Consider the following 26,911-nt stretch of genomic DNA (forward strand, 5'->3'; position numbering starts at 1 on the left):
CCTGACTTGAGGACAGAAAGTGTGCCCCCCACCCCCACCCTGCGCCTTTGGTCCCATCGGTTTTGTCTTCCCCACCTAAGCTTGACCCATCATTGAGAGCCTTTTGGCCCAAGGAGAGCAGGCACAGCGAACATGCAGTGTAACATATGGCCAAAGCAGATTTCTGAATTCCATATTACAATTTTCCCCATACCTCGGGTTTTATTTTTGAAAGAAAAAAGTAGGATTCATGCTTATTTTACTTTGACTGTTACCTCTCCTGTCTACAGTTTTTAATTTAAAAAATTACAAGTCTTTCCATCTAGTTTTAGGCACTTTGTCTCCTGAAGACACATGCTATAAAGTTTCAAACGCATTGTGGTCACTTCTGTTGCTTATTGAACTTTCAAAAAACACAAAAGTTTTCAGCCAGAACTGGTCATTGGATGCTGCCTTTCAAGTGCACCCTCTATTATGTGTGGCAAACCGCTCTGGAGTGGTTTTTGGAGTGGCCCAAAGAACTCCTGCGACTGCTTTATTATTCCAGGAGGAGGTAAGCCAGGGCCCTTTAAAGTCGATCGCTGAAACAATGTGATGGAGCATAATAATTTGTGTGTCAAATTTAAAAATAGAAAAGTTTTCTGGCCATCTCCCAGGCTAGTGATTGCTGTAATGTTGACCATCCTGGAAGACCATTGCAAGACTCAAAGGCCGCGGAAATGCAGACCTACCGAGCATTGTGGTAGACATCTGTTCACTGCCTCCCCAGCAGCCACGCCACCACACCTCCCACAGTATTCCCTGGTTGCCTGGTGGAGCCCTCCTCCATTTCCAGTCACTCAAAGCCCTAGGAGTGGATCCTCACTGGCTTGAACCCATTAGGATATTAATTTTTCCTGGCCTCGGGGATTGGCTCAGATATGAGTGGATAACTCCATGAAAGTTAATGAAACTGGAGGGGACATTTGCTGAGGTTTCGGAAAGAGAAAAGAAAAAAGTTTCCATCCCCTGAGGTTTCCAGATGACTCTTTGCCCACTGGACTTGAATGAGCAAGGCTATGGCCCCGAGCAGCCATGGCAGCTGTCTTGAGAACACAGAGCGGGGGGCTGCCCAGGTACAGAGCTGATGTCAAGGGAGCAGAGGTGATGAGCAGGAGGGTCCCAGTCCCGGAAGCGGAGCCCCGGATCCAGTCATGCCACAAATTGTTTTAACAGCGTGACTCAATTTCCTTTCTCATTTCAGCTGTTGATTTATTCTTTTCTTAATTCTTACATAAGCAACTGTTATGTACCAGGGCCTTTGCTTGGAACCAAAGACAGGGGTGAACATGATCTGTGTTTTGTCCTCAAGACCTTAGTCCAGGCACATGTACGACTCTTCAAAGTGTAATGACCCTGTTGAACGCTTCAATGAAGCCAATATAGGAAGATGTGGCTTAGCAGTGTGTGTGGCAAAATAAGGATTTCAGATAACAGGAATCAGAGTCAACGGTGGGACATAATCACCTTCAAAAGCTAATATGATCTTAGGCTACATTAATGCCAAGAGAGTTTGTTCTCAAGGTGGTTTGTGCATACAGATCATCCGGAGGATCTTGATCCAGGAGACCCCAGGTAGGGTGGTTCAAGGTTCTGCATTTACAACAAGCTCCTAAATGGTACTTCATGCTGCAGGCTTTTGGATTACGCTTCGCACTGTAAGGAATTAGACCATGCCTGCATCATTTTCCCCCTTCCCAGTACCCCTCTTTAAGAGGATGACAGGGCATGTTCTGATAATGGTGAGGGGATCCAGTGTCCTATGAAACAGTTGAAGGAAGACAGTATGCTTAATATGGAAAAGGGGAGGCCTCAGAGAGACTCTGATCATACTCTCTAAGTAGGTGAAACACTGTAGTTTAGAAAAAGATGAATCTTCTACTGTAGAACCTATAGGACCTCAGAAGTAGGATGGGTAGGCAGAAGCTATAGAAAGATTTCAGTCCAGGTCAAGAAAGAACCTTGCAAACAGATGCTTCCCAAAGAAGACATTGCTCTGGGGAGTGTGCCACATTGTAGGGCTGCAAATTCGTGGGCCATCGGGGACTAGGTAGGTAAATAAATGAATAAAGAACGATTAAGAATGTATGACAATAGGGAGTGGGTATTAAGCTGGGGTGCTCTGTCTAAAGCCATTCCAATCCAATTTTTAAGTTCTATCTGCCCAATAAAACCTAGGTATAGACAGGGCCACTTCTAACCCATCATAGAATTGTTGGGCCGATTGGACAAACAAAATGTTCCTTTCTCAAGTCACTTTGCTTCCGTCTTAAAGAAAGTTGCCACACTATTTTGTTAGAACAAGGCATTTTACTGTCCTGGAAAATGGGTGATAAATCTACTATACTTGTGATATGATTGGCAGCTCATGGGTGTGGTGCATTCAGTCCTTTGGTGGCCAGATGGCCACCCTTGTGACTGTAAACCTTAGCGTCTGGATGTAAAACTGATGGAATTAGGAGGGAGAATTATTTGTCAAACTTCTACTTAGCAAAACCCTGGTGTTCATACTGGGCCCTAGGGACATGCGATGCCCAGGGATGCGTTCTCTGCCCTCAAGTTACCAGGGCGTCATGGCATCCTGGGTGTCAGGAGAGAAGCCGTGCTGCTAAACAGTGTGAGGGGCGCTGAGGGTAAGTAAGTTCTGTCTGGACGGCGTGAGGGAGCGGTCAGGACAGGTCTGATAGGGGAGGTGAGGCTTGGACTGACAGCCTGGCCTGGGGCACCCTCCCTCCCAACACCACCAGCCCGGGGAAGTGAACCTTTCTGTAGAGTGGGGCCTTTGGGCCGAGCTCAGAACCGCATACATTCCATTCTGTCTGGTCCTTCATCGCATCAGTTTTCCACCCCAGAGAGCTGGAACCGAGAGGAAAGGCAGACCATTTGTTTTAAAGTGCTGTTTCCAAGTTGTATTGAATGCGCCTGGGCCTCCCACACTGTAGATTGAAGTGAGGCTCAGGGCTGGAGGTTGGGCTGGAGGGGCAGACGTCACCGGTACTGTGCACAGGCCAGCTCAGTGAGCCACCGTCACCTAATCCTGGTGACCTGGCCGCGTCAGTCCTTAACTAACCTGAATCCACAGGCGGCACGTGGCTAGGCCTCCTAGCTACCGTATCTCATCCCCTGATGCCCGGATTGCTCCAACGGCCTGCTTCCTGCAGAGACCTCCACAATGTGCTGCACACAGCTGTGAGAATGAACCTGACCCATGGGTCTGAATTAAGTTACTCTTGTTCCAAACTCCTCAGTGGCTCCCCATGGCCTCTTCCATGAGAGGACAATGACCTCCTCAGCCTGACATTCAGAACCTCTGACTGCCTCCCCATGCTTGCTTCTGTGACATCCGTTCGTCTTCAACTCTGGTGACTGCTTCATTCTAGCAAGTGGTCCCTCTCCTCTGGGTCTCCACTGGGATTTTCTCAGTGGAAAGAGAGACCCCGAAGAGGCAAGTTAGAAAACCCGCGGCTTCTGCTGGCTCAACAACCAATGGGCTGTGTGATGAGTGGCACCACTTGACGTCTCCAGGCCCAGTTTCCTGGGGCCCATTTGTGAAGCACGGTTCTGTTTGCTCTTTGTCGTCACCATGGCTCATTATGGATGCAGAGCAGGTATACTCAGCTCTTTGTAGACATCTTCTCAGTGCCCTGTGTGGTAACCAGCCTTTCAGACGGCCCCATGACCATCGCCTCCTGGTATTCACATCCTGTGTTCTCCCCTCCTGTGCCGAATCGGGGCTAACCCATGTGACCCGTAGAATACTGCAGACGTGATGGAGTTCAAGAGGCAGTACGGCCTCCACCGTGGTCCCTCGAGTTGTTCCTTCTGAGGGAAGACAGACACCATGCCATGAGGACGCTCAAGCAGCAGTGTGGGGAAGGCCACTGCGAGAAGACCTCCCACCCACAGTTAACCGCCCCTTGCCAGCTTGGAAGTGAATCCTCTGGCTTTTCATTTGGCTGTAGCCTCACCAGAGACCCTGTGCTAGAAGCACCCAGCTGAGGTGTCTCCAAAGTCCACAGAAACTAGGAGAGATAATAAGTCATTAATGTTGTTTTAGGCCACTAACTCTTGGGACAATTTGCTTCACAGTGCTGGGCGACCAATACTGTGGGTATTTGTCTTCTCTCTGACAGATGGAGAAACTGAGGCTTAGGGCAGTTTAATAACTTGTTGGAGGAGGTTGTACAGTTGGGGAATGATGGAACAGGGATCCAAACCCAGGTCTGCTGGGCTCAGAAGCCTGACTTCTTTTTTCTTTTTTAATTAATTTATTCTTTCCACCTAATGTGGTCCTCGAACACACAACCCCAAGGTCAAGAGTCACGTGCTCCTCCAGCTGAGCCAGCCAGATACCCCAGAAGCCTGACTTCTTAGGTATTGTGTGATACTCCTTACTTATTAGCATCCCTGTGGCTGATTCACAGTACGTGCTTACTAAGCAATTTCAAATGAATGAACAAACTTCTTTCATGACTGAACATTTAAGTGGATTGCATGTATAGATATATTAAAAATAATGAATATTTGCAATCTCCATTAAGTCAGGTTGGAGTTTCTTATTGCCTAAGACTAAGTTTAGTCTCCAAATGAAAAGACCTCTGTCATTTTTCTGATTATATAGATATTCTAAAATACTCATGCACTGTTGGTGGGAATGTAAATGGATGCAACCACTGTGGAAAATAGTATGGAGGTTCCTCAAAAAATTAAAAATAGAACTAGAATGTAATCCAATAATTCCACTTCTGGGTATTTTTCTGAAGAAAACAAAAACACTAATTTGAAAAGGTATATGTGACCCTATGTTCACTGCATCATAATTTACAACACCCAAGATCTGGAAACCAGCCAATGTCCAGTCGATGGATGAATGGATAAAAATGTGCTATGTATATATGTACATACAGTGGAACATTAGCTGTAAAAAAGGATGAGGTCTTGTCATTTGTGACAGACCTGCGGGGTCCTATGCTAAATGAAATAAGTCAGACAGAGAAAGACAAATACCATATGATTTCACTTTTGTGTGGGATCTAAAAAAACAAGTGAAAAAAACAAAATAGAAATGGACTCTTAGGTGCAGAGAATAAGCTAGTGGTCGCCAGAGGGGAAGGGGGTGACAGGATGGGATAAATAGGTGAAGGGGATTGGTAGGTACAAACTTGCAGTTATAAAATAAATAAGTCGTGGGGATGGAACGTACAGCATAGGAAATACAGTCAATAGTGTAATAATTTTGTATGGTGACCGATGGTAACTAGACCTGTCATGGTGATCATTTGATTGTGTATAAAAATATCGAATTGCTACCTCGTACACCTGAAACTACTATAATATTGTATACCAATGGTAATTTTTAAACAATATGAATAACCTTCCTATTTCTCAGCAATAAGCATTAGATGACTTTTCAAATCAGTGGGGAAAGGGTGTATCACTCAACAAGTAATATTAGGAAAACTAGCCAGTAGTAAGGAATAAGTATAAACCTGGATCCCTGCCTCACAGCACAAGTCCACTCATATAAGATAGAATTTTAAGAATTATTTTAACATACTGTAAAATACTTAATACAGAGGAAAATAAAGAGGTTACAGTCACCCCTGCCCTGCTCATTATCGTTGACATTTTGATGAAAAGCCACATTCTAGATCTCTTTGTGCATCAGTCCACAAGTCCAGAGGCTATACTAATAATGAGTTGCATTACATTAAATAACTCACTTTGCGATGTATGTTTTTCATTAAGTGCTATCATAGGTAAACATCCATAACATAAACACACATCAGTTTTAATGGCTTCCTGGTCTTTGAGTGGATAATCCAATAACTTATGTAATCATTCCTCTATCTATGGACATTCGTTGTTTTCCCAAGTTTTCACTGTTACTGGAAACTATGCTTTGTTGAGCATCCTATGTATAACTTTCTGTATTTGCCTTTATGTTATTATCCACGGACTAAATTTCCAGAAGTAGGATTCTGGCTCAAAGGGTATTTTGAAAACAATTTTATATTCTCATAAATTTTGCCAAACCGTGTTTCGGAAATATTGTACCACTTTTTCTGCTAATGGCAGGTGACACTGTCCACTTCCCCGTGACCTTGGCAACATCAGAGTACGATGAGTTCCTCGTGTAAATGTAGCGGGTTCACTGACCTGCCTAGTGCCCTCCACAGCACGGGTGTGGACGGACTTTCATCAACAACCGTGAGCAAAGGCAGATATGGTCTGTGTGCGACAGCGAGGACTCACGTCTACAGGAACGTTTCCCTGCTGCCTCTATTTCGGTCCTAAGTGTTTTAGTATGTCAGATTGTTCCTTGTATACCCAGTATCCTTAAATATCCTTAGAAAGCTTTCATTCCGAATCGTTTATCCTAACTCGAGTTGTATAAAATCACGGCACGCAAGTGGCTTTATTAAAACAAAAGTAGCCAGCCTTCCATAGAAGGAGCCTTTGTTTCCTTGTTTCTCTCTGCCTTCTTCTGAAGTCTTAGTCCTCCCTGGCCGCAACCCCCTGCCACCCGGCAGAACTTACTAAGCCCTCATGCCCCTGTCTTGTACATGGAAGGGAATCCTGCAGCTTTTCATGGGACCGCGGCCCCAGCAGAGACCCCGGGCTCAAGCGCCCGGCCAGCTCTGAGCAAAGTAGGAGCACCGAGCCGTCCCACGGCCAAGTCTCTCCTGTTCACTCCTCTTCCGACCTTGAGCTCTCCTTGTCTGAGCCACTCGCCAGCTGTGTGATCTTGGGCAAATTCCTCCACCCCTGTCAGGCTCCGTTTTCTTCATCCACAGCGAGTTTGGTACATGCCGTCCGTGGTTCCCAAACCTGGCTGATTGTCAGAATTACCTGAGCGGCTTCACCAAATACTGATTCTGGGGCTTGACCTCAGCTGCAGGGCCCTGGATTCCATTTGGAAATCATCAGACAGGGGCGCCTGGGTGGCAGAGTCGGCTGAGTGTCTGACTTCGGCTCAGGTCCTGGTCTCATGGTTCGTGGGTTCGAGCCCTGCGTTGGGCTCTGTGCTGACAGCTCGGAGCCTGGAGCCTGCTTCGGATTCTGTGTTCCCTCTCTGCCCCTGCCCCACTAATTCTCTCTCTCTCTCAAAAATAAATATTAAAAAAAAAAAAAAAAAAAAAAGGAAAGCACTGGACAAACTCATCTCTCAGTGTATCTACTGCTCCCTTATGTGACCCACAACATACTGCCAGTTTTGAAGCCTCAATCTGCAAATCTGTAAAATGGAATGATAATCATGGTGACTGTCCTAGGAGCTTCTTGGGGCTGACGTGAGACCCTAATCATGGGAGGCAGGACTTCAAAAACTTACAACAATTCCAAACAAGCATGTGAACTGTTGGTCTTTTCTGTGTGCTTTTCTTGGTGCAACTTGGGAGTCCAGTTTTGGCTCACCAATCCTGTGAGGGCCCCCCTTGTTACAGATAGGCAATCTGCTGAGGCCCCTCTTTGGCTTCTCCCACCAGCAGATTAGATTCCCTTGAAATCTCCTCATTTGTTTCTAATTTGGGGATAGGGGCGGGCGGTGTGGATTGTCTCCTCCTGGCTTCCCAAAGACTCTTGGCCGTTGAACCAGCTTAACCATTTCCTCTCACGGCACCCCACCCCCTGCTCTGTCGCTTGTTCTTATCCTCTGACACTTTCTCAGATTTGTCTTCCAAATTGGCAGGTGGCCCACTAACGGATTGGCTAGCTGCCCTGTGTTTGGGTCAGGGTGGAGGAAGATGCCATCGAAGCTGAGTGAACCAAGATGTGCACCCCATCCCACACCTCCTTCCCCAACCGAGAACAGGGGGGACCTAGCCTGGCTCATCTTTGGAGGCTCACTCCTGAAGACAGTGGAAGATGAGGGAAGGTAGAGGGAAGACATCAGAGGTTTACTGAGTAGCTACTCTGCACCAGGTACCGCGCTCGGCACTTTGTACGTATATTTCATAACAGGCGGCCTTTCTATCGCATCTGCTTTGCCAGGCAGTATTACATAGGCCATCTGGTTTAATCCTCGTCCGAGGCCCGCAGTGGCAGTTGTGACTGTCATCTTACCAGGAAGCAGAGACTCAATGGAGCGATGGGTCCTTGTCCAATATCACGCTGTCAATAAGAGGCAGGACCAGGATTTGAACCCGGCTCTTAGTGACTCCAGTCTGTCCCGCCCAACGGCAATGGAGTTCATTCACGCTCCACATTTAGCCTTTCCATTTCCAGGGACATGCTTGAACCTGGAATGGGGTTTCTCTTAAGTTTTTGGAGCCAAAATTATTTTAATTTTATGGCTAGGAAAAATGTAAACTTACATTTTCAGCAGACCAGAGATGATAAAGTATGCATTTGTCAAATAAAATTCTTTGCTGTGATAAAGTAAATCATTCCTTGGCCTTGTAAAAAATGAGGCCTCACTTGAACTGTTTTCACTTCAGCCTTTGCTAATATTTCTGTTATCTCCATTAGGGATTACAATGATGAATGCCTTTTATTCGCGTCGTTAAGCACTTCAGCGAATGTGTGAACACACAGGGCATCATAAGTCATAGGGAAATGAAACAACATGGTCTCCTGGAAAGAAGGAAAGTCTCGAGAGTCTGACAGATCGGGGTGGGCATTCTGCCCCCTGCCACTCTCTAGCTATGCATACTTGGTCAAATTCCTCAGCTTCTCTGGGTCTCAGTTGCCTAATGTGTAACACATAGATAATACTTATCTCACTGGGTAATTTTAAGGATGGAATGAAATGACATACTTCAGGCACTTTGCACAGTTTCTGGCATGAAGTAAGTGCATAATAAATGTCAGGGTTATTATTGGAACAGCTCTCAAGGTAACTAGTTATTTAATGACACGCCCTGGGGCTCACGTTAGTTATTAGTCTTTTGGGCAGCAAGACTGGGTCTCACTAGGCTTACTGTCTGGGGGGGCCCAGCTGCTGATGTCCTTCTGCGCCTGTTAGAAATGGCTCAGGCAGTAGGCAGGGGAAGCTCATTAGTGGGTATATCTGTGGAGATTTTTTGGCTGCAAGTAACGGAACGTTTAACTTCAAGTGTCTTAGACAATTAAGAATATTAATCGCCTCTTACCACACGTATTCTCAGGGTAAGCTGATTCCAGGATTGTTGAACAAAGCTGCTCAAAGATGCCACCAAGTTCTCAGATGCTTTTCTTCTTGTCTTTGCCATTCTTAGCCTGTTGGCGGTTAGGCTGGCTACCTCATGGTCCCCAAATGGCTGCAACAACTCCAGGCTTTTATGTCTTTATACTGCAAAACCCAGGGGTCAGAAAGAGGAAAGGGGATCCATCTTGTTTTCATGTCTCCTTTAAAGAAAGAAGAAAAATTTCCCCAAAGCCCCACCTCCCAGAAGACTTCTCATTCCTTTTGTTGGCCAGGATTTTATCAAATGCTCATCCCAGACCAGTGGTAGGGGGAATGGTTAGGGCCGGTGACTCAATTCTGGTGGAGAGTGAATTGGGAAGTCTTTAAAATATGTTCAGGTGTCTAGGTTATGCCCTTAGAGATTGATTTAATTGGGCTTTGTTCATGTCCTTTTGTACACTCAGGTGAGCGTGTGTGTGTGTGTGTGTGTGGCACATGCATTCCAAAATGAACATCTAGGGTTAGGAATCATCAGTGTAACTCTACCAAGTTTTAGCTCCTGGTCTGGGGGGTACCTTTTTGGAAAGGGAAGTATGGCTATCTGAGTAGACATCCAAAAGAATCTGCCAACATAGGTACAGTTCCAGGGAGCTAGGAAAGCTCTGGAAAGAGGGACTGGCATAGGAGCTGAGAGCCCCTCCCACCTGAGACACGCACGGGGCCCTCGGCAGGGGTAGGTGGTGGAAGGTTTTCGATGGCCGTGTAGAAAGAGCAAAATGTCGATCCTGGGTGGATTCTAAGCTGTACCAGAGCCTGAAGAGTCCATGCTTCATGGCTTAATGGAAGCTCTGGGCATGGCCAGCCTCCCCTGTGTCAACCCGGCAGCCTCTTTATCTGCCCACCATCCAAGAAAAAGAGTCAAGTGTAAAGTAACAGTTCATGGAAGTGCACCATCAGGTCACTGAACCAACATGTTATAACCGGTTAAAAACAGCAAGCTCCCTTCCCCGTTTATAAACATCTCCTCCAGCAGCTCTTTATAGCATATACAACCAAGGAAAACGAATGTCCCTGTGCCCGTTGCCCTGGAATCACTGTCCCCTGTGCTTGTCCAGATGACCCTCCAATTCTGCTCAGTCCAGCACCCGCCCGACGCTGCTCACACGGACTCACCTGAGCAGAGTTCTGTGCGGCTTCTGGGCTGAGGGCCAGGGATTTCCCAGGAGGGACAAGTTGGGTCCTCCAGCTTTAAACGGCTTAGAAAATGGGGAAAAGGCAACTCCGGGAGATGGCGGATAGGGTAGTGCTCATGGACTGAGAAGTCAGGCAACCCTGGGCTCAGATTCTGGTTCTCAAGTTCAATGTGGTGTGACTTTGGCAAGTTAACGAGTCACGTCGTAAATGTGTTGAATTTCTGAAGCTTTAACTCCACGCACTCAGTAAAATGGCATGAAAAGAAGAGAACTACTCTCAATAGGGTGGGCAATGGTGGGTGATTTTGCCCGCCGGTCCCTTCAGGGAGCACGTACCCTGGAGCGAGAGGTGGGAGGTATGGATCTGTGCTGAGTCAGTTTTGTTCTGGGGGTCTCCTGCTTCGAGAATCTTGTTGTGTTGGGTGTGATTCAGGCACTTAGGGCAGTCATATTTGACCACAGACCTTTTTTGCTTTGCTTACTAACTTCAGAATCCAATCCAAGCCCTGTGCAAGAAGAGATTTCCCCATGGTGGTGGCACTGCTTCGGCCCTATTAGGTCACTCTCCCTTCCAAAGTGGGAGTCTCCTGGAGAGAGGAATCTGTTTCCTCGCCAGCGTTTTGTTTCCCTTGCTGCTCTTCTCTTCCAGAGCCTAGTACAGAGCCCTACACTTAATAAATACTAAAATGAACAGTTGGTGCCTGTCTGTTCCCAGCTCATCCTTAAACGACAGCAGAAGGCATTTAATTGTGACTCACCCTCTCTAACCAAGCTGGTCAGCTCAGGGTGAGTTCTTGATCCAAACTGACCAGTGAGTTCCTTTTCCAGGATTACTGAATTGAGGAAAGGAACAGTGCCTTAGAAATGCAAGATGGAGACAGAGTTTTTGATGGCATTCAAACCCCTAGTTCCAATGCATCCTGGAGCCCAAAGACGTGTCTGCTCTTGAGCGAGAGCCAGAAACATTCTTATAAGAAACTCACATGCTGGGGGGCCTGTATTGGCTCAGTCAGTTAAGCATCCAACTCCTGATTTCGGCTCAGGCCATGATCTCACAGTTTGTGAGTTTGAGCCCCACATATCAGGCTCTTTGCTGACAGCGTGGAGCCTGCTTGGGATTCTCTCTCTCTCTCTCTCTCTCTCTCTCTCTCTCTCTCTCTCTCTCTCTCCGCCCCTCCCCTGCTTGAGCTCTCTCTCTCTTTCTCAAATAAATAAACATTAAAAAAAATATAAGAAGCTCACATGCTTACCTAAGCTAGTTCAAGGCATGTACTTTTGGCCAAAGTAATCTTAAGCCACACAGTAATTTAGGTAGAAAATAATCCAAGGTCACTTGGGTTGAAGGTGCAGAGATTCTGTCACATTGGCAGACATTCTCACTGGCAAGCCCCTGCCTTAGGAATGAATGCTGCTGAGCAAATTGTGACATGAGTATATACTCTATAGATGATAGTCTGTTGGGTCAGTCAGTTTGGATGCACTGGTTATGTGTCCTCAGATGTAACTGAGGAGTCAGATGAACTGTAGAGACTGTCGGCTTTGCTTTTCTCCTAATGACTCTTCCTTCAGGCAACTGCAATTTGGGCAAATGGCTCAGCTTCGGGGCTTTGGTTCTGCCCAACCTAGGGCATCCCGTTCCCATTCTGTTGCTTTTGGTAAAACCATAACAAACTATTTCAGCAGGCAACGTGAGCCTGAGATTTGGAAGACCTCAATTCTAGTTTGCTCTGTGATTAAGAACAATTTGCTTCATCTGTCTGGGCTCCCACTGAGTGCTTTGTAAAATGAGAATATTAGATCGGGAAGGAAACATAGGCTTGCTTGTCTTGCCACCTTCCTCCACACCACTAAGCAGCTAAGTCCACTTCTATCTTCCCACCCAAGTTACCATGCAATGTTCCATGTGCAAACTCAGGAGTATTAGAAATATACCTTTATTTTTCTATTACAATGAACTTAACTTTGTTTTTTTTAATGTGTATTTTTGAGAAAGACAGAACATGAGTGGGGGAGGGGCAGAGAAAGAGGGGGAAACACAGAATCCGAAGCAGGCTCCAGGCTCTGAGCTGTCAGCACAGAGCCTGATGTGGGGCTCAAACTCACCAGCTGCGAGATCATGACCGAGCCAAAGTCAGGTGCTTAACTGACTGAGTCACCCAGGCGCCCCAACAAATTAAACTTTTGTCTCAAGCTCCTTTTACACTTGAGTCGTGTGTCCTGTCTTTCACCAGGGTCATGGACAAGTTCTGGAACCTTTTGAAAGAGACTGATCGATTTGGTCTTTACTACATCTATCCTCACCAGCATCCATAGAGACGCCCCCCATTATCCTGTCTCGTCCTCAGTCACTGGTAGTTAAGTAACATGCTCAAAGTCTCAGATGGTTTGTAAATGACCACATGGAATGGCAAGCCCCAGACTGTGAAATTCTAGGTCAGTAAAATGTAAATATAGACATTTAGATACAGATATTGTCATATATAGATATAATAAGTATACACACATATGTGATGCTTTTTAACAATTCTCCAAAGTCACTGAGGTAGGTTTCATTACCCCCATTTTACAGATGTAGAGACTGAAGGTCCATTTTTGTAAGTAGCTTGTCCTAGTAAGAAGAGGGCATGGAGATTCTAACCCAGTTCTGCCTCACTCTGGTACCTGGGTTCTCCCCGTAAGGTGCCTGTCTCAATTACGTTTGCAGAATTAGGTGAGACCTTTGGCAAAGTATCCAATGGAACACAGGCTGACTTCAGGAATGGCTGGCACATCTGTCCCATGGTGAGGACAGAAGTTTTCCTGTGGTCTGGATGCAGTTCTTTGGACACAGCAACGAAAAGCCTGTGTTCATGGCAGGGGCGGTCTTTGGATTCTCCAGGAGAAGGGCAGTGAAGGAAAAGTTGAGAACTAAATTATGAGGCAGATGGGATGGTCCCATCAGGTGTAACTTGAAGAATGGGAGAAAGATTTCTAGCAGAGGTCAGAGGTATCTGGAGCTCTGATTCTTGGATACATTTATGTAGAAGGATGAGAATTATCGCCTATGGAAAAACTTACCTGTTGTAAGTCCTACTGTATTATTTAAAAATTTTTTCAGAATACATTCAATGAACTTGTAGAAAATCAAAGACACGGTACTAAGAGGCACCCACAAAACCTCCATACCTTAACATGATCACAGTTGATGTTAATAACTTAGACATATTTCTGAAGTTTCTTATAAAAATAATTGTGACTCTTGAATTAGGAATTGTTCATCTTTTTTGTTCAGCATCGTTTTATAACTCCTTTTTAAATATGGGCCACATCATTTCATGACTATATGTGAGCATAAGATATTTTGTTTTATTTTATGTAGATATAATTATATAGCCCTTTCCCCCTTTTTGGACATGGAGGGATTCCCCAACTTTTAAGCTGTAGCAAATGGAGCAGTTTCTGTCCTCTGCTCTTGCAAAGGAATCTCTATGCCTCGCCTTACCTTCTTACAGTCTCAGATGAAGCCACAGCACCTCTTCTGTCCACTTGGGTTGCCATTTCCTGCCTGGGCACCTTCTATGGCATCTTAGAGGGTGGATGACCCCATCTCTCTCCCATCTTTTTTTTTTTTTTTCTAATGTTTATTTATTTTTGAGCATGAGCGGGGCAGGGGCAGAAAGAGAGGGAGACACAGAATTAGAAGCAGGCTCCAGGCTCTGAGCTGTCAGCACAGAGCCTGGTGCAGGGCTGGAACCCAGGAACAGCAGGATCATGACCTGAGCTGAAGTCAGACTCTTAACCGACTGAGACACCCAGGAGCCTCTCCCATATTTTCAACCCATTAACACTTCCAACCATGTGTAAGTTGTTTTTTTTTTCCTAAAATATCCCCCCTTGACCTTGAGTCCGCTGATTATCCCACCTATTATCTCTCTCCTCACCCAAGAATACCCAGGGTATTCTGACTTCTATCTCCTCCATTCCACTGGAATTGTTCTTGCAGAGGCCCCTGGATGGTCCCTGTGGACTTTTCTCTGGGTGTATCTTTAGGATCCTTCTTCTCCACCTGATTTCCTTGGCTTCCATGACGTCCCTGTCTTAGTCCCCCTCCAAGTTCTCTGTGCCTTGGTCTCCATCCCCTTGTACTGGTATGTCTCATCCATTCCTGCATGTTGGTGCTCCCAAGGATCTCATTGTTGGCTCTCTTATCTTCTCACTTTAGAGACCCTCTCTGCCATTTCATTTATTCTGAGTTTGAATCACTTTCAGTAGTTGCTAACCTCCCCCACCAAACCTCCGTTACTATCTTGAACCATTCTCCTAAGCCTTATTCAGGCTTCCATCCTTCCAATTTACAAACACTTGTCAAAATCTTTACATGTGCTAGGATTCGTTCTAGGTTGGATTAAAAAATGAATAAAGCATGGTCTCCGAAACTCATATGTCCATTGGTTACTGGATGTCTCCACTTGGATGATGCACACATTCTACAACTCTTCTCTTCTCCAGATCCGCTCCCATGCCTGTGCTTAGTTACTAGTATCACACCCAGCTAGGTGCCCAAGCAAACTCAGGGCTTATCCTAGACTCAATCTCTGTATCCTGTGATTCTGTCAATGAATGTTTCTATATGTATCTATATGCTGCCCTTTTCACCTCTCACTACAGCCCCATCCTTGGCCCTCATCTCCTACCTATTCTTTTGCAGTTACCTTTTAATGGACTTGGGGGCCTTCAGGATGGTTTCTGATAACAAATATGGCTACATCATCCCTTGGTTGAAACTTCTGGTGGCTTCCCATTCCGTATGGAGTACACTTCAAGTGCTTTCCTGGAATATCCTTGTTCCCTACTCTGTTGGGCATATCTAAGGGCATCCTGGTCCTTACCCCTTTAGCTATTTTAATGCCACTCTGCATGTTACACTCTATGCTTTATAACACTGAACTGCTTGTAGTTTAACCATCTTAATTCTTTAGTAGAGGCATTACTCTCTTTACCTGTGATCCCTTACATTCCTGTTTCATTTCTCCAGCTCCATTTTTTCCTTAAATCTAACCTCAGTCTTCGTCATCTCAGAAAGCCTTGCCTGGCCTCCTCCTCCGCATCTCATAGGCTTGGTCACCCCAGGTTCTGTGCAATCCTAGCAGCCTGTAGTCTTCTTCACTATATACATCACACTGTTTATCTGTTCACATGCCTATCTTGCTTAGGAATTCAAACAAATGTTGAACAAATTAATTAAATATCCCATGTATGTACCTAGAAATTCTGTGTTAGTTGCCGATCACTCTAGTTCAGAATGATTTGTACAGCTTCCCATCATAAAACCAAAGGAGAAATGTATCCTCAGGATTCTCCAAGGTCCCCAGTTGGGCCAAGAACTGGGATTTCACCTTTGACCTCCTGACTTGCCATTTTAGGCACTGACTTTTTGACCACAGCAAAGCTCCCAGAATTTCAAGGCACTGGACAAACTCTCTGCCCCACAGATTAATTTTAGAGTCATTGAAATTCTGCCAGCTCTGGGGGCAATGATTGGGAGCCAGGCTGACAACCAGCAATGGAGGAAATTGCTCTGTGTCTATTTCAAGATGAGAGAGTTGTAACCACGGTCCCTCCCCCAGTGATGCTGTTCGAAAAAACATAAATTTAATACTTTCATGAAACTCAATCTTCTAACCATAAGAGTTTCAGGGCTCTCTTTGATGTTCAGGAAAAGTAGCTTAGTGCCAATGTCTCTTGCACATATGGTGTGAAAGCCGCCTCGTACATGAGCTCAGCATCTTGGGTCCCTAACTATTTGGAAGGAGTAGTTAATATCTGTTTCAATGACTCAACAAGTATTTATTCAGTGCGTGCTATGTTCAAAACATATTGTGTTGCTGGAGAATGAGTATAGATTTCTGGGTCAGATGAAAGGGTGTTCACATCCTATCTTGGCCCCTAACTGGCTGGACATCATTGGCAAACCCTGCTTCCCACTGAGCTTTGGTTTTCTCATGTGTGTGAAATAGGTGTAGAATATTTACCTTTCAGGGATCTAGGGAGGATTATGTGAGGTAGAATAAAAAAGAATCTGCCTAGCACAGTGTCTGGTACCTAAATGGTCATTTAAGAGAGAGACCAGGAGAACCCAGTTTCCTACAAGTGTAATTCGAGTTGACAAGTTGAGGTCCTTATCTTATTACAAGTAGCATGAAAAACCATTAGGGATGCATCCATTAGAAATGTGTTTGGCTGTGGAACACAAAACCAGTGGCAAGCCAGTAAACGATTAACAAGTGACACTCTGGGGAAAATTAAATGCTGATTTGTAGTTTTTGCTCATTTCTATGGTGGAAATACTCCCACCATGGCTGATTTCAAGCTCCCATTATGATGTCAACCAATGTGGAGTTGAGGAGATATGTAGTACCTGGTAGAGTGTGTACTATCACGTATAGTATGGTGTCGGGAGATATGTGCCATCCCCACACTCAGATACAATACATGTCCATAGCCTCATGAGCGTGGATAATAGCAAAATTTGTAAAATATTTGGGCATTGATGAGTTTTCAGTATTTACTGCCATCAACCAATTTATTTGAGTGTAAGATTATATAACTTAATTTTTTATGAGAGTCTTTATTTTTAATGTTTATTTTTGAAAGAGAGAGAGAGAAAGCGCAAGTGGGAGAGGGGCAGAGAGAGGGAAACCCAGAATCTGAAGCAGGCTCCAGGCTCTGAGCTGTCAGCACAGAGGCCGATGCAGGGCTCGAACCCGTGAACCAGGAGATCATGGCCTGAGCCGAAGTCGGACGCTTAACCGACTGAGCCACCCAGGAGTCCCTATAACTTAATTTTTAATAATGTTCAAGTTTAACTGGCTCACTAAGTTTCTGAAAATTTAACGATTCTCTCTCAGGATCTGGTTCAGTCAGTTCCAGCACACTGCTGCCCAAAGTCCTACTCTAGTGCCTTACACACTCACATTTTATTTGTGTTGTGATGAGAAGTTCAGGGATGGGCAGCTCAGGGCTGGTGGCTTGGTGAGGTCATCAGGGACCCAGACACTTTCTGCTCCACCATGCTGAGAATGGGTCCTTCATCCTCATGGGTATTGCTGCAAGATTGCAAGATGGCTGCCATCCCTTCAGACTCCGCATCCACATCCTATGCAGCAAGAAAGGGGAAGGAGAAAAAGGGTGACATGTGTTTATTTGGGAAGAGACTCAGTATACTTTCCAATTGCTGCTGTAACAAATTATTACATGTTTAACAAAAAAACAACAGTGGCTAAAATCAGCACAAATTTATTACCTTCTAGAAGGTAATAATAGGCAAGGTCAGAAGTCCTTAATAGGCAAGGTCAGAAGTCCTTAATGATTCTCACTGGGCTAAGGTTGAGGGGCCGGTAGGGCTGTGTTCTTCTGTGGAGGCTCTAGGCAGTCACTGAATTTCTTGGCTTATGGTCTCATTCTGTCCTCAAAGCCAGGAATAGCCAGTTGGGTCTTTCTCTCCTCATATCACTTGGACTCTGCTCTTGTCACATCTCTTTCTCTGATTTCCCTGCTCCCCCCTTGTTCATTTATGAGGCCCTTGTGGTGACATTTGACCTACCTGGCTAATCTAGAATAAGCTCCCCATCTCAAGATCCCTATCTTAATCCTATGTGCAAAGTCCCTTTTGCCAGAGAAGGTAACATTCACAAGTTCCAATGATTAGGACATGAGCAACTTTGGGGGCCATTATTCTGCCTACCACAGACACCTTCCCAAGGGGCTATTTCCTACCTCCCACTGCCCAGATCTGAACTGTCACAAGGCCATCCTGAGTACAAGACAGGCTGGAAGATCAAGTTTTAGCTTTTAGAACAATATAGAAAGCTTGAATAAGGAGGCAGCAGTTGGAAATGACAATTGTGTCCACCAACCAACAATGTCTGCCATATTGGGAAACAGAAATTAATAGCCAAGCAGGTCTGTCTGGAAGTCTGCTACTTGACTCAATGTACTTATTATTTACATAATATAATAATAATAATTATTATTATTATATAATAATAATTATTTTTTAAATAGGCTGCTATCCTAAATTAGTAATTGGTGGGTTTGCTATATGAAAGGTCATTGTTTGAGCATACTTCCTTGCTTGCCTGTCCTTTTCTCTTCTTCTCTTCCTCTGTGGGTTTATCTCAGGTTTCTAGCCTATCTCCTGGCATGTAGTAGACAAAGGAGATGAGTTTCCAGGCTCACTTTCTCGTCTTACCCAGGATGGGTGAGAGGTTGACCACTATTCTCTTCAAATCAAGGCGGAGGGGATAGGGATGTAGCATAATCCAGTTGCTCTCACCTATCCATCGTCAATCTGGTTGGACAATTTGTCCCACGTGGCTCTTCCATCCATTTTTCAATTGCTTAGACCCTGTAATGGGAGGAGTCATGGGCAAGGAGTTAGGTAGTCAGATATGTTGACATGGAGACTAGAGTTGCCTACAGGGAGGAAGGACTTCCTGGTGCAAGAGGACACAATGGCTCCTCACTGGCTTCACCACAGTACCTGATGGGAAGCAGGTCATAGAAAAGTTTGTAACTGGGAGACCCATTCCTCCCCAAGTTGGCCACTGCAAAGAGGATAGAACCCAAGAGCAAATAGTCTTGTGGTGTCACTCAGGTAAACCTCCAATAGGCAAGCAGGGGAAGTTGGAACAAGACCGTGTCACTCAAGGTCCTATTTATAAGGTAAGAAATGGCAGAACTTCACTACCCTCAAAAGCTTTGTTGCACTTAGAAACTTCTAGGCTTTTTCATTTTGACAGAGATAGCTAATGTGACAGTGCATCTCTGAGGTGAAGCTACAGCAGCTATGTTTTTTAGAGTTTAAGCATTTTTGTTCTCCTTCCACAGTCCTGATTATGTCTACTTTGCTAACTTGCGTATGTATATGTGCTTCACCAATCTTTTGGGTGCACAGGTGAAGTAAAAATAAATGTGAAAACGAACAAGAGATTGGGCAAGCAAGAGGCAAGCTAGGAAATCAGCTCTGGGCGTCCGAGGGAAGCCAGGACGGTCAGAGGGCCGGGGGACTGAGAAGCCACAGGAAGCAGGGGGCGATTTGGATAAACACTTGATGTCTCTATATGGTGCTGAGGTCGGAGGAGGCCCGGAAGGAATTTCAGGGAAGAGATATTATAGACTAAGAACTTCCCTTTTGAGCCTCTCTAAACAAGGGCTTCGTATGCATATGGAGTGGTGTGGTTTTTCTCGCTGCTGCTTCTCCTTTCTGTAAACCGCATGTGCTGCATAAATGAAGCCTGGAGTCGTCCAGATGCCGTTGAGCCGGCTGAGAAGCTGCCCGAGGACACCCAGGAGCCCTTGGAATAGGCTCCATGCCTCTCTTTGTCCCTTCCCGTGCTCTGCCTCATGGTAGTATCCTGGATTGTACAGGATCTTGTGAATCCGCTTACTCCTGTTTGCCCGCGGAAGCCTTTGGAGGTAAACTTGATTCATCCAGGTGATTCAAGGCATGTTTTGTGACAGGGCATCTATCTTCACACATGGTGTGGGGCCAGCACAAACCAAAGGCTCTCCACCTCAATACACGATCATTGTTCAGACACGCATGGGAAGCACACATTCTTTAAAAAAAAAATGTGGTTAAGTATATATAACATAACACTTTCCATTTTAAATAACCTTTTAAAGTTGATTTATTTTGAGAGAGACAGAGAGCGTGCATGAGCGAGGGAGAGGGGCAGAGGGAGAGACAGCATTGCGAGCAAACGCCGTGCCCAGCGCAGAGACCAGAGTGGGGCATGACCCGTCGCATGACCATGAGATCATGACCTGAGACGAAACAAAGAGTCAGGTGCTTCACGGACTGAGCCACCCAGGCGCCCCCCCCCCCCATTTTAATCATTTTTAAGGGCACGGTTCAGTGGCATTAAGTACATTCACGTCGTTGTTCAACCATCGATACTGTCAGTCTCCAGAACTTCTCCAGCTTTCCAAAGGGAAACTCTGTTCCCATTAAACAGTGGTTCTTCCTGTCCCTTCTTCCTCGCCTCTGGCGACCACCATTCCGTACCATCCCACCGTCTGTTGCAATGAACGTGACTACTCTTGGCACATCATGTCAGTGGAATCGTGCAGTATCTGTCCTTTTGCACCTATATTCTTTCACTTTGGGTAATGTCTTCAGGGCTCATCCATGTTATAGTATGTGTCAGAGTATATGTACTATGTGTCCACGCAATTGTATGTATATATCCTATTTTGTTTATCCATTCATCTCTTGCCAGGTGTGTCTCATTCCGGTTTTGATGTCTGTTTCCCTAAAGATGAGTCACTTGGGGTATCTTTTCATGCACTTACTGCCCATTTGCAGATCTTTGGAGAAATGTCAACTAAGGTCTTTTGCCTCTTTTTATTTTTTTTAACCGAGTTGTTTATATTTTGTTGTCAAGTTGCATACGTTATGGAATACTTGCATAACAGACCAGGGAACAGTGATAAGTGTCACGTTCAGAGTCCTCACTCGCCAGTAAACGGGCCTGCCCACCCTTCCCTCATTTTAGGTCAAGGTTTTAAAGTTTCATTTATAACCGTTTGTGTCTGGAATATTCCAGTCTCCTGTTGTCACCTTGGCAATCACTGGGCATTTCAGCGAGAAGATATCCATGCAAATGGCATAGCATTGTTTTAGAACTAAGGAATCCAGAGAGAGGAGAGTTGGAAATCTGGCAGCTGGTCTATTGACTCTATAATGTCAACTTGGGCAGAGGGCCTGAAATGGTAGAACCCAACCCAAGTTTTCCATGTTCTAATTATCTTTTGACCACTGTTGGGCAAAGCTCCATTTGGCTTACCTTACTGGCACTTCTGCTGCCCATGCCGTCTTGAGGGAAAATAGGGTGGCTCTCTGAAGAAAACGCCATGGAATGTTAAAAAAAAACAAAGCAAGTCGGCCTTACAGCCAGGGGTGGGGGGATGTGACAGTGGAGTGAGAAGGAACTCCAGCCTCTGAGTACCCCTCCAAGTCTTCAGAGAAGCCCAAGAAGCGACTACATCTTCAGTCCTCCAGGAACTTGCCCTGTCAGCGTTGTGTGGCTTCAGTTTTATTCCTCTGCCACTCTTGATTTCTGGAGCCATCCATCTTCTGGGCATTGCTCGTCGACGCTGGCCCCAGGGCTGCTGATACCTACTAGTACCTGCTCAAGGCTGCTGGAACTGGCCTCAAACACACCACGTCCACTTGGTGCTCTTGGCATCAAGGTTCGCAGGTACCCTGCCCTGAAGCTGTCCCATTCTTCTCAGATTTGCTTTTCTATGGCAACCCCCTTACTGCAAATCCAGCCCGAGCCCTGTGTACAGGACCTTCTGGCTCTCTGTCTACCTGACAACAGGAGCTCTACCCAGACCCACCCCACAGATGCAGACAAGTTGCTCTCTCACCACACTTGTGTCCAGGAGCTCACTCTCTTGAGGGCAAGCTTTGCTCTTCCAGGACAGTCTTATCTCTCTTCCTTATTAAAATATATCCCATTGGGACCCCACTATGCCTCCATCATTGCCAGCTGTGAATAAACCTCAGGGTGGGCACAGATGAGGCTCAGACTAGGATCCCAGTGTATTATTATTCTTAATTAATTAATTAATCAAAGTTCAAGTTAGTTAACATACAGTGTAGTCTTGGTTTCGGGAGTAGAACCCAATGGTTCTACTTGCATATAACACCCAGTGCTCATCTCAACATGTCCATCACGTATTTAGCACATCCCCCTACCCACCGCCCCTCCAGCAACCCTCAGTTTGTTCTCTGTATTGAAGAGTCTCTTATGGTTTGCCTCCCTCTCTGTTTTTATCGTATTTTATCTTTCCTTCTTTTCTCCTATATTCATCCGTTTTGTTTCTTAAATTCCACATATGAGTGAAATCATATGGTATTTTTCTTTCTCTGACTGACTTATTTCACTTAGCAGAATATACTCTAGTTCCATCTATGCTGTTGTAAATGGCAAGATTTCATTCTTTTTGATGACTGGGTAATATTCCATTATACACACACACACACACACACACACACACATACACTCACACACACACACACACACATCAATCTTCTCAATCTTCTTTATCATTCATCAGTCGGTGGGCATTTGGGCTCTTTCCATAATTTGGTTATTGTTGATAGTGCTGCTATCAACATTGGGGTGCATGTGCCTCTTTGCATTTTTATATCCTTTGGATAAATACCGAGTAGCACAATTTCTGGGTCATAAGGTAGTTCTATTTTTAATTTTCTGAGGAACTTCCATACTGTTTTCCAGAGTGGCTGTTTTCTGGTATATTCTTTTGAGGAGAAAGACACTATATTTCAGCTACAGTTATTCATTCACTCGTTTTCTCTGGAGATGATTCTAACAAAAAAGTACTTCCATGTTTCAAGTTGCAAGGTCTAAATTTTATTCCTCACTGAGAATACTTGGGCATTGTATCTTAAAATGTTTTGCTCTGTTCTTAAGTATACACACACACACACACACACACACACAGACACACACACACACCCCTACTAACATATTCATTTCTGAATCCTCCTGGGGAGATTGAGGAACCTAGAGAATTTAATTGAGTTTAGAGTCTTCCTGGAATAACTAAAAGAACAGCCATTAAAGGCTAATGGGATGCATTTATTATTCTGCTAGGCTCTTCTGTATACTCTTTCAATAAACAACTCCAGTGGAGAAGAACCCAGAGCTAGGCTGTATAACATTGGGACTCACAGACGGGGAAGGCAAAGTGCTGTGCTCATTGAAGAAATATTTCCTTTTTTTCACATGGCTTTAAATGGCATTATAATCAAAGATGGAAGAAGCACTTGTGGTTAATTTAACAGATCCGTTAGTGAAAGGACCTTTGGACACATGTCCAAACTTTTCATTATATAAATAGGGAAACCGCTCAAATGGGGAAAATAACTTGCTTGAACTCAAATCCTAAGAGCCAAGTGTCACTTGTCCATCATCTGTGGCCAAATAAGCCTATGCGGGTAGTTCTGAATCATAGTTATTATCCTCAAACTGTTTGTAAATGGTTGTTACTGACTAGTAATGACTCGTGGTATTTACCTTTCCAGGGTCTAACATTTTAACATGTCACAGAAACTTGATGCCTAGGAAGAAGGTTTTGATGGTAAAATCAGCTCTATTCTGAGACCATCTAGAAAACGGGCTGGGCAGGGCTCTTTACCTAGGGTCTTTGGAAGGACTTCCAAATTCCACTGATATTATATGAATTATTTTATGCACGGGTAGGTTTGTGTGTTTTCTGTAGGGAGAGGATCTGTTTATCCTGGACTCTCTTGGTTGTATAAGACAGAAACCTTGAGCATAAAGGTAATTTATTGGCTTATTTTTCATGGGCTTATACCCAGGGCACTAATAGCTTCCAGAATGGCTGAATATGGTTATTCTGTTTCTCTTTTCCACCTCTCAACTAAACTCGCCTGTCACTTCATTTCTGACTTGATGTTCTCTCTCCTTGGTGGACAAAAAAAAAGCCATCAACAACTCCACACTCACCCCTCCCAGCTTAGTACTTCCGGATGGTAAGAGAGTGACTGTTAGTCCCCAGCATGGGTCACATAGACCAGCCTTCACCATCCCTGGGGCGAGGGCCTTGAGCTCCTCTGGCTGATCACCCTGGGGTTGCACACACTGATATTGACAGTCTTACTTCTAGAGCCATATGTGGGGAGAGGGCCACACAGAGGGCAGAAGGAGGGGGCCGGTAGTGCACATGGAGCATAGGCTGCCATTCACCAGATTTTCAAAGGGTCTGTGATCGAAAAGTTGAAAAACTGTAAGCATTTCTAAGAGCAAAGGCCATATTATGGACCTCCTCCTAAAAACTCTCCTGGTCTAACTTAAGGAGATAGGATGTTTTATTTTTATCCAGGAACACATGTTTTGCTTCATCCACACAGGTGTGCTTTGAGTTCTCATGCTGCGATGTAAATGTGTTTGCGATTTCAGTTTCTTATTCGGAGACATTTTGTGTCTGGCTTGGCTTCCTCTGTGCAGTCTACAGATAGGGTCCCTGCCAATTTACATGGAATAAATAAAACAGTTCTTCTCTCTGTAAGATGTAATTTGCACACCATGTGATTTTGTCACAGCCTGACCGCTGTGACTGTCATCCCTGGAGGAGCTACACAGTTCTCGTCCATCAGGAACCAGGAGCATCCTAATCCCCGGAGATCTCACAGCACAACCTTGCTTCCCTCAGCCTCAGGGCCTGGGAGCCCACCCAACTAAGTGCTGTACTGCGGGCTCAAAACCTTTACAGAATCCCATGAACGTTCAACTTGTTTGGTCTTCCTTTCTTGGGGAATTAAAAGAAGTAATATTTGGGGCCGTTCTAAAGAGGGGAATCATCCTCCCCCGGATTGATAGAGAACACCTACCCAGGAGAATGGAAATTAGACAAAGTGTGGTGCTGATGAGGAACAGAGGGAATGAGCTTTCATTAGGTGTACATTAGAGAATTTGTGTTAGTGTTCCCCTGAGGCTCTTTCTGATGGCCTATCAGGGTATTGAGGGGCTATTAAACTCCAGGGCTTTCCGTGTGGGAAGTCAAGTGGGACGGGGGTGGGGGTGCCGGAGGTGCAAGGAATCGGGGACAAGAGGGAGTCCTGCTCAGCTCTCTTGTCTCAGGGGCCATCCTGCTGGATCAATAACCCTCCACCGACTACCTCCCTAGGGAGCTAAGTTCTGCCACAGGGAGTATTCTCCCAGAATTCTACCTGCTACCTTCCCTCAGGTCACCTGTGAGGCTCCAGAGACCTAGGAAATAAAGCTCTAGTACTATGCTAGAAATGTTCACCTGAGCCTATCCGCATGCTTGCCCAGGGCTGAGATGCTGGGGTAGGGATATTACACGAGTCACATTTGTCAGTTGAAGAGCACGGTGAGTTGACTGTGCAGAAGAGTGTCTTGTCAATGTGAGCACCACCATCTCCCACCACGAAGATTTCATGCTCCTCCCTAAATCACAGGGCCTGGAGCCTGGGAATGACCCGTCCCAGAATTCCTTGCAGCAAGCCTCCAGCTCGGATTTCATTATCGACAACGGGCCCCAAGGGGTGACTTACAAGGGGGAACAGAGGCCAAAGCAGTATCATTGCTTCTCTGGCAGCAGTGAGGGGTGGGTTTGGGCAAGTGGGGGGCTTTGTGGTGGCTTCCAGGTGTTATCCTGGAGTTAACCCTTTGCTGCCTGTGGTTTTCATCAGTGGTCATTCTTTGACTCCTTCAACTTTGGCTCCTTTCGAAGTTAGTAGTGAAGCAGGGGGCTGATGGAAGCCGTCCCTGTCTCTCTCTTCTTCAGGTCTCCCTGTGGTTTCGTTAGAACCGATTTCCCTTTCTGTGTGAACTACCTGCAGTGTATTTTTCTGGCTGTTCCGTGACTGCTACTGAAAAGCGTTTGTATATGCAAAGATGTCTGTGCGTGAGAGGGAGTGTGAAAATTCAGAGTTTTTGAAAAGCCCAAAGCCCGAAGTGGGCTTGGGAAGAATACCATGTGCTGTAAGTGTTGCCTCAATAAAGCGGTTATTTGGGGACCGAGTCTGATGGAATTTCTGGGCAGTGGCTGTTTGATTTAAGAGAGGATATTTAGTATTGTAACATACTATTATCTTCAGAATGCTAAGAAACCAAAACAAAACAATCCAAGATACTATTTTGTTAATGTGAATTCCTTGAAGTGGAGCTCAATGAAATCTTGGTTGGTGGCGGTACTTGGAAGACAGGAGTGATTCTTAAGGATTCGAAGGAGAGAGGCCTGAGCCCCCCAGAGGGAGGAGCTTCAGGTTCTCCACTGGGCTTGGGCTGCTCCCTCACCTTTGTGGGTCTATGCTCAAATGTTATCTTGTCAGTGAAGTTCTCTATGAGTGAACGCCGTTTCAAACCACCTTCACCTCCACCCTTCTGAGCCTTGCCTTTTCCCCATTTCTGCTTCCTTGCTCCCTTTTTCATCATGGTGCAAGGTGTCTGACAGACTGTATCTTACCTGGTTTGCTCTTACAGTGCAGAACCGGCTTGGGATTCTCTCTCTCCACTGACTCCCATAAAGGCAGACAGGTTTGTCTGTGGTATTCACGGCTCTACCCTCAGTGCCCGAACTCTCCTTGGCACCTACTCGACACTCAACAGGTAGTTGTTGAACAAGCGAGTCTCATAACCCACACGTAACCACAGGTAATACTTTCTTTTCTTCTTCTTGCATGTATATTTGATATAGCTCTATACGGGATCTTAGATTTGTGTTTATTTTTTTTTAATTTTAGTCTTTTCCACTTAGCCTGAAGGAGTGCATCTCAATGGAAAATAAAATGAAGATGCACACGTTTTTCTCCAGGATTTGAGGTGTGGAGGGCGGGATGGGTAAAGCCTGGTATGTAGCACTTGGCTAGTCTACTGGCTCTGCCTCCTGCTGGGGGCTCTTGCTGGTGTCTGAAGGGAGGAAAGTGCCACAATGAAAACAACAGTCTTCACTACACATCACTGAAATATCTGAAAATGTCACTGAAAGAGACAAAGCCAAGAGGGTGGCAGATTTTCCCCAGACTTCCCCG

General features: G+C 45.3%; 1 protein-coding gene across 2 annotated transcripts in view; it reads left to right on the forward strand.

Annotated features, from left to right (window-relative positions):
• The window catches only part of RAB28 (RAB28, member RAS oncogene family), a 113,940-nt gene extending 87,406 nt beyond the window's left edge, over positions 1–26,534 (forward strand). The window contains exon 7 of one of the 2 annotated variants that reach the window (XM_053217565.1): positions 26,364–26,534. In XM_053217565.1, the coding sequence (XP_053073540.1) occupies positions 26,364–26,528 (165 nt within the window). In that variant the 3' untranslated portion in view covers positions 26,529–26,534. Of the gene's footprint in view, positions 1–7,708; positions 8,844–26,363 lie in introns of those variants that run through there. The other variant, XM_053217566.1, reaches the window with a different exon arrangement.
• Positions 26,535–26,911: the final 377 nt, after the last annotated feature.

This window comes from Acinonyx jubatus, chromosome B1, assembly GCF_027475565.1.
Source record: "Acinonyx jubatus isolate Ajub_Pintada_27869175 chromosome B1, VMU_Ajub_asm_v1.0, whole genome shotgun sequence".
Taxonomy (NCBI): domain Eukaryota; kingdom Metazoa; phylum Chordata; class Mammalia; order Carnivora; family Felidae; genus Acinonyx; species Acinonyx jubatus.